The sequence below is a fragment of the Falco cherrug genome, chromosome 5, assembly GCF_023634085.1.
Source record: "Falco cherrug isolate bFalChe1 chromosome 5, bFalChe1.pri, whole genome shotgun sequence".
Taxonomy (NCBI): Eukaryota; Metazoa; Chordata; class Aves; order Falconiformes; family Falconidae; genus Falco; species Falco cherrug.
The window spans coordinates 23,385,802-23,402,709 of record NC_073701.1 but is presented as its reverse complement, the minus strand read 5'-3'; the positions used below and the strand labels follow the sequence as shown (position 1 = coordinate 23,402,709).

The 16,908-nt window shown below is 44.8% G+C and overlaps 1 protein-coding gene across 1 annotated transcript in view; it reads left to right on the top strand.

The window, feature by feature from the left end:
- Positions 1 to 15,457, top strand: part of CACNA1C (calcium voltage-gated channel subunit alpha1 C) — a 493,743-nt gene extending 478,286 nt beyond the window's left edge. Inside the window, exons 45-50 of the mRNA XM_055711046.1 lie at positions 315 to 341; positions 1,703 to 1,831; positions 2,297 to 2,406; positions 4,421 to 4,524; positions 7,260 to 7,583; positions 7,852 to 15,457. Coding sequence (XP_055567021.1) covers positions 315 to 341; positions 1,703 to 1,831; positions 2,297 to 2,406; positions 4,421 to 4,524; positions 7,260 to 7,583; positions 7,852 to 8,148 — 991 coding nt within the window. The 3' untranslated portion in view covers positions 8,149 to 15,457. The remainder of the gene's footprint in view (positions 1 to 314; positions 342 to 1,702; positions 1,832 to 2,296; positions 2,407 to 4,420; positions 4,525 to 7,259; positions 7,584 to 7,851) is intronic.
- Positions 15,458 to 16,908: the final 1,451 nt, after the last annotated feature.

The window sequence follows — 16,908 nt, the reverse complement described above, 5'->3', positions numbered from 1 at the left end:
TTTAACCCTTTCAGCAAGAGCAGGAAGGAGCTGGCTTTTTATTTTTAGTGCAGAGAGCAGGCAATGTGAAAAGGTGGAGAAATGCTGCCACAGCAAAGTACAGAATAGGACAGTAAGATGGAGGAAATTCAGTGGGTGCAGAATTGCCTAAGAGTCCAATGTTTTTTCTATTTCATGCCTTCCTGAGGGAGGCCACAGAGTTGCATAACATGTGTTACCATCTGCCCTCCCCGTTGCTGACTTGTGCTGATGTGACACTGCTAACATGGTGTTCTTTTCTCTCCTTGCTTCCTTGGGCACCTTCCTTGAATTAGGACCCATTACTACGAAACACTGGGACGGTACGTGTTCTCCCTCGTGCTCTAATGCTTTCTGGGTGTAAGACCCATTGTTTGTCTCATTGAAAGTCCAAATCCCCATTAACGCTGAATATGAGCTCTTCTTTTTGGTGTCAGTAGGGCTGAGAAAGATGTAATGATCACCATGACATCTCCAGAAAATACTCCCAGCTGAAGGCTTTCCTGCCCACAGGCAGGTAGTGATGTGTGGGCTGTTTCTAGCTGCTTTCTACATTTGGGGTTTTTTTAGAGTTTCTAGCTGGGCTCACACATCTAGGCACTCTCTGATCACAGCACAGTGAAGAACACTGTCATTTTCATACAAAATTTCTGTATGGCTTTGGCTAAACACAGACTGTTGAACGGGAGTAGCTGCCATATACCGATTTTCTCCCCTCTGCACCTTAGCAGTTTGACTTGCCTCCCATCTCAGGAGGAAGGTCGCTCCAGCACTGTCCTACAAGCTGGTTTATACTATATTTATGCACATTTCTTCCAATGTTTTTTTTAAACCAAATGATAAAATAATGCTTCCTATCCAGTCCCTGAAAGATGAAAAAACTCTGCCACGCTGCTCTCTTGTGCGAATGCTAGTGACAGACTGACATTGGCTCCAATAGCTCCATGTCAGTATCTCAAATTCACACTACCTTCAGATTTTATTTTACTTCTCAGAAAACACAAACTCAGAATGAAGTGAAATATGAGGGCCAAGACATGAAACAGAGGACAAAGAGGAGGCAAGCAGGGAATTAAGGGCTGTCGCAACTAAGCGTTTGAACAGATCCTACCGAATTCAGTAGAAGCACTCTGCAGTTAGTGATGAGATAAAAGGACCAAAGATGGAAAAGTCAGCAAGAAACAAAAGCATGAACAGGAGGCAGAGGGGAGAGATGGTGCAGAGTAAGGCATTTGGGAGGCAGAGATTATACACCCCAGAGCTGAGAGGGTTACTGTTAGTGTCTAGGAGGCTTCTGTGAAATTCATAACCAAGGCTTTTGCAACAAGGGGAAAAGCTGTATTTCCAAGAGCCCATCTCAGTTTTTACTTTGAGTTCAGTGAGGTATGTCTTTGGAAATGTGATCAGTGAGATGTGCATATTTATAGGCTACATGCAGTCACAAATGACAATAATATGTGTACAGTATTGTTCAGCATTAAGAAACTCTTCCTCTGAAAGTGGACGCAGGCAAAGGTTAATGTTTTGTATTTGTGAACTCTGCAGCTCTGTTCAGTCGTTGATTTTTCTATGACAGCTCTTCAACATTATGATAAACTGAGACAGATGGAGCCTGTCATTCTTGCCTTTATAACAGGTTGTCTTTACCATCTCCATATCTTGACTTATCTTTTTTGCTCATTAGCTCCAGTTCCAGAGACAGCCAGCTGGCAATTGTTTGCCAAGAGGAAGTGTCTCAGGATGAGGCTTACGATGAAAATTTGAATGAAGACATTGAGTACTGTAGTGAACCAAGTCTGCTCTCTACCGAAATGTGAGCTTTGCTGCTTTAGTCAAGGTGTTTGGGTGGTTCTTTAATTAAGGGGGAGAGGTGGGAAGAGGTGACATTTTTCTACAAAAATTACAATTTATGGGGTAAGACCAGAAGACCTAGTCAGACAACTAAAATGTCAGAAAATAATCTTTGTAAGATGCAGTTCAGCCACGAGAAGTAACATTGAAAACAAGGAAAAATCTTTCACCTTCTCTGAATGAGACATCTGGATCTGCAGGGCCTCCTCCCACATTCATTTCTACCACCTAACATTCCCAGATCTCATCTTTAGAGCATTCTCCGTCTCATGGTCTCTTGTTACTGCTGCTTAACCAGTTATAGCTTGAAGCTGGCTCACTGTTGCATCCATCTGATAGCATGATCTTCCTGGCTTCCTTGCTGGAAGAGGGGTTATCGGGTCCAATATCAGCTGCTTTTCTAGAATCCCTCTATTCTCCTTTTCAGGCTTGCATACCAAGATGATGAAAACAGACAACTTACTCCACCAGAAAACAACAAAGGAGAGGACACCCGGCACTCTCCGAAGAAAGGGTTTCTGTGCTCTTCAGCGCTAGGTAACCTCCCAGCATGAGCGGCGGGCTGTGCTCCCCTCTGCCTCCACTGAGTTCTCACATCTCGCTGGAGGAACCCCAGCGTGTGTAGGCAAGGGTGTTGCTGTTTGCTGCATTTAGCTCGTGAGACCAGAAATCCCACAGCATGCATACGAACTTGATCATGCACATGACTCTACTGTCTTTATGCTCAGTCAGCAGATGAAACTGTGTGGCTGTTTGGATAGTTCATGTGATCTGTTTGATTAAGCCTCCCCTGAATTAGGGGAGTTCATTAGAGCGCTTGTAGACTCTCCAAACAATCACCAGGGAGTCACCAAATGAGTGAGCCTTGAGTATATGGTGTTCTGTTCTGTATGTACTCAGCATGGAGAAAGGAGATGTTGTCTCTTTCGTCCACTATGAGGAAAACAGTGGATTTCAGATTAAGTTAATACAATACACATTTGCTTTCTGCTGTAATTGTACCTGGAGATTTTCAAGTGCTTGAGTGTCAGGCTACGCTCAGGTGAAATCCATGAATCACAAGATTTTATGAAAGTATCAGGACAAATGTGAGAGTCTGGAAAAAAATAAGCTCTTTTACGTAGAACATTTTTCAACCTTTTTCCTGATTACTGGTATGGAGAAAAAGGACATTTGGGAGAGGGAGAGCAACCAAAAGAATCCTGTATATAAACAATATTCCTGCAAAATGAAAGTGACAGACTAGGTAGTGTAATGTTTAAAGTGAAGCTACTGAGTCTTCACTCAGAACCTTCAGGATGCTTGTACAACTGAGCATTTTAAAGCATTTACTTAATTTCAAAACTTAAAATATTAGGCAGTGACAATTCCTATATCTATCTGTAAGGCAAAATTTGCAGTCAGTCCTTGATACAATGCTTCATTACCTACATTCTTGTGAATATTTATACAGTGATTCATACTCGTTTTACTAGTTTTTTTTCTCTAAAAGAGGGAATACTTTTTATCTGCATTGTAGCACGCATTCTCTGGGTTATAACACTTGTTTTCTCCAATCCCTGAGAGGGCCTTTTCTCAATAAATCAATATTTTAGATACTTACTCTTTTCAGAATTCTAATTTTCCTTTCTTCTTTAGAAAAATGTCAATGGGATCACAAAGTCCATGAAATATTTTAGTGTGCCATGCAGCTCTATCTTTAATACTGCATTTATTTGCCATTCTTTGCAAGTAAAGCCTCTGCACTGGTTCATAAACGTACTTTGCAGTAATTTTAAATTCCTGCATAGACTTTCTTATATTGATAGAAGTAAAGTTTAATTTTATAGCAAGTATACAATGCAACTGTTTCAATAAATCATAATTCCCCCTCAAGCCTTCCCCCCCCACACCCCCTGCCCCCTGCCCCGGCTTTTGCTTTTTTCTCTTCCCTTCTTTCGAAGTTTTGAAAATGCTACATGTTTATATAAGCAGCCTTCCATTCAGCAGTGAATTATTCAACCATTGATTAATTCACTTCCACTTGACCTTGCTATAGACACAGCCTCATAAACTGTGGTATGTCTGGCAGCTAAGGGACACAGATCACATGCAATCAGGAGGCCGATGTCACCTGAGCAGCCTGACATCCCCTCTTGCACATTGCGTACAGCCAGGCACAGCACCAGAATCTCAGCTGCAATCATCAGTCCTGCTGAGGACTTTACCTGAAACAGAGGTGTCTAACAAAACTTCCACTGCTTAGGAGTGAAATCAGTTGCATAGTATCTACTAGGACAGTGTTTTAAAAGAGGAAAAATAAAAATCATCGTCCAGAATTTTATCTGGCAGCTTGCTTGGAAGGTAGTGCTGGTTGGTTCATGATGCTTGACTGCTTTTTGTAAATACAGATGCTTTGGAAAGGGCAAGGTGTTAAGGGAAAGCGGACAAAGCCTAAAATGTGGGTGTCTTTGCTGTATCTCTAATTGGACTGCACTAAAAGAAATTGAAAACAGATTACCTGTAGTGTATTATGAGTGATGAGCATAGTTGTGTCTAATTGCCATTTCAGGTCGAAGAGCATCTTTTCACTTAGAGTGTCTGAAAAGACAGAAAAACCAGGGTGTAGATGTCTCGCAGAAGACAGTTCTGCCTTTGCATCTGGTACATCATCAGGTAAGCATTAATAACCACAAAAGGCCCAGCAATGTAACTGAGACCCTACCATCTCCAGTGCCCCCCCACTGTATCCCAACCAACTTTTTAAAAACCATTTGGGATAGCTTCTCACCTTATATCAAAGGTCCAATTTTTAGAAATCCTGTTGGCCATCGTGGTCATTCCTGCTTTCAGGATTTTTATCATTCCTAGAAAAATGCTACAGGAACATGTCCTTTGGAGTCAGCAGAGTTATCACTTTCTGATGTCCATGAAAGAGTAAATTAAGAAACCAGCTAAAAGATGAAAATAACTATCCAAACTGCATGCTGCAGTGCAATTACACTGGTTTTGATGCTAGTATGCATATGAATAAAACGTGCAGGGTCTACTCTCATATTAATCAAAGGTAACCAGTAACTGTAATTAATCATTTTAAAACATAAACTGATTACATGTCATTAATCACCTTCTTAAGTCCTTTGTAACTGCATTCAGCAGCCTAGCAAATGTATGCTTAGCCACGTACCTAGATGATTAGCCAGCTGTCATAGTCCAAAGTAGATTTCTGTCTTTTTCGTTTGATGATGCTGTGTTTTGTCACCATAAAAGAAACAGGCGCAGATGGTAGTCCCAGCCTTGCAAGTGGAGTGTCCTGCTCTGTGCAGTCCCCCGGGGCAGGGCAGAATGGCTTTCCCACCTCCTTAAGCTGCCACAGGGGCAGAAAATGCTGCGTGGGAGGAGTCAGAAGTCAGAGCAGAGGAGTGAGAGATGAGCATCCTTGAGGCTCCCTGGCTTTTTCACCTCCACTCCTAGCCAGTTACCCTTTAAGGATCAAGCTCTAGAAAGCAGTGGTCTGCAGAGAGTCAACAGCTGTGGCAGGGATAACCAGCAAATGTGTTGGGCTAGGGTGAGAGTGGGCAGGAAACACCTTCCCACCTTCCCCACAGCAACAGCCCTCTTGAAACTTCCTGCCCTCCCACAGTAGGCCAGGCAGAGGGGACACATGCCTCCCACCTTCTCAGCCCACCCAGAGCTACTTTACCCTTCCCCATCCCACCATGCAGCTCCAAACCTAGAGGGATGAGACTCTACCAACCCCATCGTCACTCAGCCAGACTGAAGGCGTCTGGCCTCCAGCTGACAACACACAGCAGTGTTCATATGTTCACAAAAATGTTAGCTTACAACAGTGCTTAAAACAAGAACATAAAGTGGAAAGGTTGCCTCTGCTAGGCACAATGGATTCTGCTGCTTGTGAATGCTGGGAGGGGTATTCCTATGAAATACTCATATATCACAATATGCAAATACATGCAGCTGAAGCTCAAAGCAATCCCTAAGAGCTTCTTTCAACTTCCTCACAACCTTACATTTTAGATATAACATCTTGTATATGTTTCTGCCAACAAGCTGAAAAACTGGTTCAGTTGTCCTGCCTGACAAATCTAGGGCTGTCCTTGAAGTCCTGGCAGCTTAAGAGATGTGCTGAGGCCACCATGGCCTGCAGGGCATGACTTGTACAGAAGAATTTTTGAGGGCTTTCTTCCTTACTGAAAATTGATAGGAGTCTGACACGTAATTCCGAAGAAAATCTTAGTGAACCTTGTAGAAGACTAATAATTCTTTTGTTCATCTGTCACTGAAATCATCACCACAGCATGGTTGTCAGTTCCTAAGGTTTTCTGTGGTGGATGGACTGAGTTTCACTTAACTTTAGATATCTTAAAGTTAGCTCTCTAGTTTAAATCAGTTGGTTTGGTCCCACTGTGGTCCACAGAGGGAAAGAGCATCTCCAAAGGGCTAGCGTAAGTCTTGTCTGAGTCTCGTCCTCCAGATAGCATTTTCAGGCAGGTATTGAAAAGAGGCAGGAGGCTTGCTGGTGTCTTAGCTAGCTTAGACTAAATATATAGCCTTCAGATAGCTGAAGCTGGGTGAGATTAACCCCAGCCCAAACAAGAGGATTCTCTGTAACACAGTCCACATGCTTTTGTATTTTCTATGCATTTATTTCTTTGCTCATACTAGGCAACAGTGAGCTCTGTGAGATGAGCTTATGACTCTGACAGCAGACTCTGCTTATGGAACAAGGCAGCAGTCTCCATGAATAAGGCATCAGATCAGCCCTGTGCAACGAGGGGCTTCTTGAGAAATGTGTAGTAAAAGGAGGCTGGATGACTCAGACATTGCGTATATGATTACAGGAAGGACTGGATGGCTCGAAGCATAATCATCATTTTCCACCAACAGCAGACACCTTAAAATCCAGTGGTGGATTTATAGTTGTTGCCAACTGCAGACACATCTAAAATTCACATGTGGTATCCACTCAGGTTCCACAGTAGACACACAAAACACAGCAATTGGCAGTAAAAGCTAGTGGTGTGAGTGGTGGCAGTGGTGGGAAAATGCATTGATGTCTCACCCATTGGAGGAGAGGTGGTGTTTCTGGCAAGGCTGTGGGGAGCGGGGCCACATCCCTCCCGTCAGTGCAGCGGCTCTAAGGCTGAAGAACTGCAATCATGGATGTTTTCAGTCTGGTGCTTGGCTCTGGCTAGTGCAGGATACGCCATTCAAAGGAAAGCTTGCCAAATGAGTTTACAGCAAATGCCCAAACCGTTCCAGGAGATGGCAGCTGCTTCCACAAGCCTTGAGACCCTCCAAGTCTTTCTCGGGTAGTTTCTCCAGAACCTCCTTGTTCCAGCCCTGCTGCTAAGAGCAAGCTCTCACTCATCTTGTTCCTTTGTCCACAGGCATTAGCAGTGGCCGGCCTGAGTCCCCTACTCCAGCGAAGCCATTCCCCCACCATGTTCTCTCGGCTGTGTGCTACACCCCCTGCTACACCCTGCAGCCGTGGCTGGCCGCAACAGACCATCCCGACTCTGCGCCTCGACAGGGCAGAGTCCAGCGAGAAGCTCAACAGCAGCTTCCCGTCAGTACACTGCAGCTCTCGGTACCCTGACAACACCGGCTGCAGCAGCCCCAGGAGAGCCAGGCCAGTCTCCCTCACCGTCCCCAGCCAGACTGGAGGGAGCAGCAGGCAGTTTCACGGCAGCGCTGGGAGCCTGGTCGAAGCGGTAAGACTGCAGAGTCACGAAGGACACGGGCAGTGTCAAGGCCAACTAGAAATGCATCCCTGGGAAGAGCAGGGCAACACATATATTGCTGCCTGCAGTGCCAAGGGTAGGAGAGCCCGTCTCGAAGCAGGGGTTAGCAGTGTGAATAGGAAGATGACCACTGGGGAAAATACAGCAGTAAAGAGGGTTGTGTTAGGGGTGCAACAGGGCTGATGTTGCAGTGTACTAATGTGTGTCTTTGTCTCTGGTCCCCTACCTGCTTTTGAAGGTCTTGATTTCGGAAGGACTGATGCAGTTTGCTCAAGATCCAAAGTTCATTGAGGTCACAACCCAGGAGCTTGCAGACGCCTGTGACATGACGATAGAAGAGATGGAAAATGCAGCAGACAACATTCTCAATGGTAACAGCAAGCAGAGCCCCAATGGCAACCTCTTGCCTTTTGTTAACTGCAGGGACCCAGGGCAGGACAGTGCAGGAGAGGAAGAGGAAGAGGTGCAGAACCCGGATTGTAGAATAAGTCAGGAGGAGCTCAAGGACAGCAGGATTTATATCAGCAGCCTGTAGTTGCCAGGGCTGGAAGCGATGCTGGTTTTTTATTTGTTTCAATGTTCCTAATGGGTTTGTTTCAGAAGTGCCTCACTGTTCTCGTGACCTGGAGTAACCGGAACAGCGTTCTTCATTCATTTCTGTTGGGACGAGTCGCAGAGTTGGGTGGTGTAAGAAAGCTTTTCAGGAGTGGATATAACCCCAGCACGTGTCCATGAAGGAAGAGTGAGGAGGATGAGGAGCAGGAGGAGGAAGAGGAAGAGGAGGAGAGCCAGCTCCCTCTTTTTTTCAGTCCCTGCACAAGGAACGAGGACTGCCTCCCAAGCGCGAAGGGGAACCTCAGCTTCCTGTGGATGGCCCTAGCCAAAAGGACCCTGCGTCAAACGGGTGTCTTTCAACTTTGCTTGTAAAAATCATTTTGCACATATTCTGTATGAGCCTCACCGTCTCCATAAAGCCAAGGCCCTTTGATTCGGAAGGAGAGGAGGACTTCTGCTGGAGGAAGCAGAAGAAGCCCGTGGGCGCCCAAGGGGCGGGTGGCAGCGCTGCCCAACCCTGCCAAGACTCCCAGGCAGCAGTCTCTGCCAACCAATCCACACTCAGGCAGCCACTCCTGCCAACCAATCGGAGCTCGAGCAGTCACTTGCCAGCCAATCTGAGCTCAGGCAGCCTCCTGCCGACCAATCAGAGCTCAGACAGACAGCCGTGCCAGCCAGTAGGAGAGCGGGGAGCAGGCTCTGCGGCGGGGCTAGGCCAGCCTGCCCCGCACTTGCTGAGGTGGTGGTGGGCTTGTGTAGATCTCTCCTTGTTTTGCAGTTTGGTATTTTCTTGAAAGCATGTTGCAGTTTTTATTTTGACTGTTTTATTATTATTTTTTTGGAGGGAGAAGGGAGTGTTTACAACGTTTTGTAATCACCTACCTTTTTGTTTTGGTTTATTTTCACCTTTGCAAATGTTAAATTGGTTTGATCATGTTGTATTATTTAAACTGGGTTTTTTTCTCCATTGAAATTTGGTAGAAGTATAATGATAGACGAGTTTTACCATTATGTACACCAAGAATTTGTAATTTTATTTCCTAGTAATTGAAACCTCCTTTTTTTGTTGTTGTTTTATAATTTAAAGATAGTAGGCAATGCACTCGATATAGTCTTGCACATTTGAGTGATTGATTTGGGTTCTTTTTAGTGCTAAGTGTATCTGTGAGTGTGGGAGCAATACCGAGCGAGTGTGCGTGCACGCGCGTGTGAGTGTAAGTGCATGCAGTTCTCCACATCCTGGTTTGAGCTGCAGGAGATCTGTATCTGGGGCCATTTGAATGCAAAAACAAACCACTGTCTCTGCTTTTGAAAGGGGAATCAGTAACTTTGCATTTTCTGTTCCACAAGATATGCAAAAACAATGCAATAATATTAATTTAAAAATACAATTGTAAGTTGTGTTGGCATTAAAACTGTATAGAAAAAAATTGCGGGGGTGGGGGGAAACAACAACAACAAAAAAAAAACCAGAAGGAGTTACGCTTCGATATATTCCGTGTGATGTTTTATTGCATTGATAATGTTTCTGTTGAAGAAACCGTTATACTTGAATTCAGGTCAGTTTCAGTATTTTTCAAATATTTTTTTAAAATGAATTGCAATTGTGCCAAGCAAAGATAATGAATTGAATTAAGTTTGTTTAAAAAAAAAAAGAAAAAAAATAATCACTTCTTGTATATTTGCTGCATGTCAAGTGAATCATTTCGTATTTGGAATGTGCCAAGCTTTACCTTTGAACTTTTAAGTGCTTTTCTACGTGTGGTTGGGGAAAGGGGTACTATTTTTTTTCCTTTTTTAATTTGTACAATGAACAAAAGTGTACCTGGTGTAAGTAACTATTCTGCAATCCACTGACAGGTTGAACGTTACTGATTTTGCATATCTTGTGTTCATTTTCCTTCTTCCTCGCTCCCTTTAAACATGCACGATGACTTTATTGGTAGAGAATCTTTCTTCCTGAGACCGGGACATTTTATTCAGACTCTGTTCTCTTTCCTTTTGCTCAGCCTCTCTAAAGGTCTTGTCCCACTTGTAGCAAGACCCCCCAATCCCATTTGGCAGATCCATCCTATGTGTTCAGTTGGCACCAGCAATTCAAGGAGCGGGGAAAAAAGTCTGCTTTCAGATTTCTTTTACTAAATAGCTAACCCTGATCGATTATAGCAGGATCCTGGGATAAGCAAATGCAAGAGTCTAAATCACTGGCAAAGTTATTTGACTCTCGTCTGGACTGAAAGCAGAAGGTAAGTGAAGGAGAGAGCTCTGGATCGTTGCTTAGGAGAATTGCTGCAGTCTGGTCAAGATGCAGATGTTAAGTGACATTTTTGCATTCCTATGCACAGTCTCATCCCCCTTTAGTGGATGGGTCAGATTCTAAGTCACAAAACATCTGACAACACATTGTGTCCTAGCCTCTCTTGACTTTCCTCACACCAATACTTGGCCCTAACCCATGAGAGGCTGAAAAATTGTTAGGTTGTGTGCAGCTGATTTTTGTTTAGACTGCTGCTCATTTTTCTCCCTTCTCAAGATGGTTCACAAACTTGCAGATCAGTGCTGAGCTAGAAGGTGTGATCTGACTCAGAGCTAAACTTTCATTCAAATCTTGAGCTGCTGCAGATGTCTGAGAACATTACTTATTGCATATGTTGATTACATTATTTTCGTAATGCCTTTGGCTTTCTTCTTGATTCTCTCGGTCACAAAGCAAAAATAGCAAAGGGTATTTTTGGCAGTGCACTTTTTCAGTGTCATTTTCAACTGGCCAGTAGCAGCTCAAGATACATTGACAAAACCCAAATGCTTTTAAACTAGAGAAATAAGAATCCATTTATACAACCATCTGGCATCGAAGTTCCAATTCAAGACTTCCCAGGAGAAACTAAACAGCTGATGTCAGTCAGCCTCATCCTTTCCATCCTTCGTCCCTGTATCGAGGTGGGCACACAGGCGTGTTTCCCTTTGAGAGTTTGCTGCTGCTAGGGCTGATGTGCTCCAAAGCTACTTGAAAAGAAATAATGCTGTGCCTGACTGCTTCTGAAAATGAAATCAGTGTAAGGGCTCCCTATCTCATTTTCTTCTGCTAGAAAGTCCATTTGCACCAGGGGCAGTTTAGTTTGGTTATTAGGAAAAAATTATTCACCAAAAGGGTTGTCAAGCACTGGAACAGGCTGCCCAGGGAAGTGGTTGAGTCACCATTCCTGAAGGTATTTAAAAGATGTGTAGATGTGGTGCTTAGGGACACAGCATAGTGGTAGACTTGGCAGTCCTGGGTTAATGGCTGGACTTGATGTTCTTAAAGGTCTTTTCCAACCTACACAACTCTATGACTCTGTGGCCCTCCCAGTGAGAGACAGAGGTGTTCTCTGCTCCCGAGAAACAACATACTGATCTAAATTAGTGGTGGCAATGGGCATTTTGGATGCTTAACAGCCCTTATCATCTTTTAGGATTTTTCTTGATGGGAAGGAAAATTATGCCCCACACATTCCCGGCAAAAGCTGTGACTCCCTCACAGGTCAGAGCCTACAGTGGCCAGGGGAAACCACACTCTCTGCTGGAAGACCCCTTAGGTCCTGCAGAGTGGCAAACATGTGGCTAGCAGAGAATGCAGATGACTTGCAGTTTGAAGGACAGGTGTTAAATTTCATAATTGCTGGTGCCAGCTGTGCAAATTTCTCTTCCTGGGGAGGGTGGCAAATTTTTCTTTTTCATTTGAGGTATTTCCACTGTGCACATTGTGACAGGTCTGAGCATAGAGCTACTGCCTCCTTCAGGTTAGGTAGTGTCTGGGGGTTGGTAGGAAGGCAGGGGCAGGTTTAGTTCCTGGATTGTCCTTCTTTCCCTGTGTATGGGAGTGGATGGTGGGTACAATCACTGTGCTGTGGATGGAAGCTTTGAAGGAACCAATGGCTGAGGAATGGCATGGAAGGAATGGAAAGAATGGGGGAAATGATCTGCTGTTTGCCACTGAGCATCTCTGACTTGCAAGAGTACGCTGCAGACTAAAGACATTTCTTATAAAACAACAAACCTCCTCCCTGTATCACTCCTGCTCATTATTCCAGGCAGTACTGGGCCAGCCACACCGGGTGCATTTCTTTTTTTCTTCCTTATTTCTGTGTGGCTGATGTGACAGGGAAGAAAGTGGAACTCACAATCCAGAGCTGGAGTTTCGTTATCCACAGACCTTTACTGCATCATCTGCCTCTTCAGCTGGACATGTGAACGATGATGGTGTAGATGTTGCTGCTACTGCAGGGGTCCCGCCTGTTTTATTACCCTGCCCACCACACCCCAGCGTGGAGGAACAGCCAGAGAGGCGCCATGTACAGAATCGCATCTATTTCTGCTTTGTTTTCTGACTCAGAACCCTGCCCCTGATGACTACGACAATGATGACAACAACAACAAAAAAAGGGCAAATGCATTTTTTACATTTCTTGATAATTTCCAAAGCAATGTATCATTGCTTTCTTTAGACTGACGCCAATATAAGTTGTATGGGTCTCAGCCAGGCTCCTGTGTCTTTTCTGCCTGATAGTTTCAGATTGCTGTATGAAATGTATGCGCGTTTGCACACAGACACAATCGTACGAGGTGACAGCACTGCAAGCCCATGGGGTTGTTCACCTGTGTCATAGATGAAGTTGGAGGCCTTGCTTCATACGTGTAGATAAGAAACCCCAACCCATTGGTCCAGTGAGCTGAAGTGAAGCAGCCCTACTGAGACAGAACTGAGTATCCTAAGATATATGCACGGTCCCGTTGTGATGGTCCCCATGGCAGGGGCAGGGTTGGGGAGAGGAACACTGAATGGGGAATTTGGAGCGCAATAAAGTTGGTAAAATAAGTCGAATCTAGTCAGGGGCTTCTGGTACCAGTGAGATTTTATCTGTTCCCATAATGAAAACTGTAGTGCATATAATATTCCAGGCCCCAGTTCCCATCTTGCTAACATGAGGCTGGAGGACACTAGAGGCCAATGAGGTTGTATTGATGCAAAGAATGTGGAAAACAGAACTGGGTCCAGAAAAATGTGATTATATCTTCCCTTCAATTGTTTTCTTCTCCAAAGAAGTCCAAGAAATATAAATGTCAACGGCTGCACAGGTTTGGGGTTTTTTTTATTTCTTTTGGATGCTGCAAAATTTTTGAAGTCTGATTCTGGGTTAGCAAGCCCAGGGATCCAGAAGGCTTCCAATGGGATCTCAGTCCATGGAGCTTTGCTCTCTGTTGCTGCTTTGTTTCTGGACAGCTGAAACCACTACGGCCTTGCTTCTACAGTACTCCGAGATAGAGCGGGCAAGGGCAGAAGCACAGCTGAGAGATATGTCCTATACCGAAGACAGTCTGGGCTCCAATTGCTTTAAGAAAAGTCAGTAGCATCACACTGGAATGGGAAAAAAACCTCTTCTGACATGAACTTTAGTGTTCTGGTTAAATCCTCCATTCTTCCCCCGCCCCTTACAGAGGACTCAACGCAACTGTTAACACTTGAGCATAAAAAGCAGGCCTTCTTTAGGGACACAGGGCTTGACTCAGTTGCCTAAACGTGGGCATCTACTGGCTCTTGAGATACACTACAGTACTCTGCCCAGCCTGCATCAGCTGGTCCAGAAAGGCACAACTCTTCCCCAGAGCTAGTGTCACAGCTACCAGCCCCACATGCATGGCAGAGATCTCAGGTGGCAGGAGACCATTAGGCAACTTAATCAAGTCCCTTTCTAAAGGGCTAATTGAGAGGAGCAGCACCAATGACTGATGTAATAAGGGAGTCTTCATTAGCATTACCAAGGGCTTAGTTAGGCACGATCAGGAGTTTGCCTCCACACTCCCATGCTGTTGTTTTTCTACCCCACACCAGGCAGACAGCCTCCACTCCTACCTACAGCCTGAAGTCCATGGCACTCTGCCCAGCCCTTACACTAGGCCAGGGTTAGCGGCTGCATCCCAGGCCCAGCAGAGCGGGAGCAAGCCCAGGCGAGAGCTGGCATCACTCTGCTCGCCCGACAACAGATTTTTCTGCCAGCATTTGAAGAGCCCTTTTCCAAAGCATTTTCCTATTCAAGACAGATCCGCAAACTCAGACACCATTCATGAGCCTCATCATTTGGACAATGAAATACCCAAGTTTTTCTGTTGCGTTTTGCATTTTGCCCAGCCAGGCAAAATGCATGCTCTTTCCCAAACAGGCTGCAATGCTTTTAATATTTCAAGCATCCTAAGCCAGTCTGCTCCCATTTCAAGCACCTAGGTAGACTGGCAGCCAATACTATCTAAACATCATCAACTTTATGATTGCTCATAGAAGTGATTGTTTCAGGCTTATTCAGACTTGACAGTTTAAATGTGGGAAGATTTCAGAGGAGGAGAGAGATTGTAAATATCTCTTTGACAAACATTGCTGCATCACACACAAAAAAAAGGGGGAGATACTTTTTAAAACTGCCTTAAAAAACAATTCTGAATGATGAAACCTCCCTCCAAACCATTGCCGCTTGGTAGAGCAAGGGTTAAGTCGCTTTGGGTGAATTCTAGCAAGAAGTGGTTGGAATCTAGTCTGGTTTCAGGACTGAAAGTGTAATTTAGGAGCCAATCTCTCCCTCAGTCTGAATTCACGTCAGCACCAAAGACTGAGCACTGCAGGATCAAATCTGTTTAAGGTCTGGGGGATACTGTATCTGGCCTGCATCTGCAAGGTTTAGGTCTGGCCCAGCAAAGTACTGCATACCTGTGTTTCCCAGTGACTTCAGGGAAGATGGGGTTCCTCAGCACCTCTTAAGTTCAGGCCCTGGAGCACCATTTCCTGCTCTGATCATCAGCTATAAATGTTGATAAATATAAGTGTTTTGCCTTCATTTGAATTGCCCAGAGCTGTAAAATGACCTCTCTCAAGTATAAATCAGTCCAGATATAAGCCTCCTCTCCCACTCTTCCCTACACTCTCTTCCCACCCTCCCAGCCTTACCTTGCACCTCAACCCAAGCCCTTTCCCATCTCAATTCTTTACCTCCTTCCACAATTTTATATCTAGTTTTCATGAACCCACAGAAATGCTTTTGTAAATAATGCTGTACAGTTTGTAACCGTCATGTAAGCCTGTCATCAGTGCCAGAGTCCGTCTTGCCCTCTCGCACGTTTTAAAATCAACAGAGGAAAGTTAGAGCAAATGGCCCACCAGTGAGCTATAGGGTCATCTCTGTGTGGGACAAATGTATATTCCTGTAAGATTGCATTTTTATCTAAGGAATGATGTTATTTTAAAATTGCTAATAAATTTCTAAACAATGTCCAATTTGTTTAATATTGTAAATGTTATCAGAACTCCTTTGACATTGGTCCCTGCTCTCAGCAGTGGCTGAAAAGTAAGACAGCTTCCCGCAGCCCCTTATTTCCCACCAGCAGTCCCACTGCATTCGTGGGCTCTCTCGCGTGTTAAAGGGGTTGCAGAACAGTCTTGGACAGTCACACCCTGCCCTGTTAAACAGTAACTAAGGAAATCCAACCACTCTCTGTACTGTTGTCACTACAGAAATTCTGCCATGTCATGATGTCCAAAGTGTGACTCATGCATAACCACACACTTAACATTTTCTCCACAGGATTCTTTTTTACCAAGTGTATGCAACAAAAAATGAATGCCCGCAGCCTAAATATAGTGTAATTAGTATATATATATATATATATATATAAGCCATGAAGATAACGGGACGATAGTAAGTAGCATACCATGCATTTACTTTTTGATTGAACAAATTTGTTCTACCATGGTTATCAAGCGATTATGCTGCAAAGCCAGCTGAGCACTGTATTTCCTGCCACAGCACGAGAAATCATAGTGTACTCAGTCCAAGTACATTGGTATAAGATTGAGAAAAATAATGTCTAAAGAAAAAAGAATATTTTTCTTCATGTGTTTATTTTTTTTTCCCTGACTTGCACGCAAATGTCAGACATGCAGGCTTTGCTGCTACTATTAATCAGTGGTGTCACAAAACGGTAAAACCCAGGAAGTGGTTGAAACCTGTGGGTGTCATCAGCATGAGGTGTGGGAATGGCAGAAAGGGTCACCAGAAACCTCATTATCTCCAAGCTCAAACCAACCCCCAGTTAGACGTTTACTGCCACAGAACCCTATGAAACTGCCATGCTGACGGCTGTCAAAGCCCAGCACACGGTCCAGCTTTGCTGAAAAGCTCACTGAGCTGGAAACCCGGCTGAGCTCCCCAGGGCCGGCCTACAGCTTTGTGTGAAAAACCATGAGGTGAAAACCATGGCAAAAAGCGGGTGAAAGCCAGCTTGGGTGTGCTGCGGTATGAAGAATGGTGTGAAACCCCCAGGTGAAACTTGTGAGACAGCCAAAACGCAGTGAGCATCAGGAGTGAATGAAAGGTTTGCACAGCCTCCTGTGAACTGGGTGCATTTAGAGTAGCCACACGACAGGAAAAATACAGCAATACACCTGTAATGCTTTTTACTGGGTAATTGCAGACCGCTGCTGATGTTGGCTTTTAAACCTCACGGCATTCACCCGGAGCTAGAGGCGTGCGCCAGGGAGGATGAGCTTGCAGGCCCGGGGGACTGCTGCGTCCGCTCGTGACCAACAAGACAAACCCCGGGTAAAACCAGGCCTGGCTCCCCGGCCCCGACCCCCATCCAAGGAGCTGCCTCCGGCGGGGCCGCACCGCCCGGCAGGCCTCGCTCGGGGCTCACAGCAGCCCGAGGCAGGGTGGGA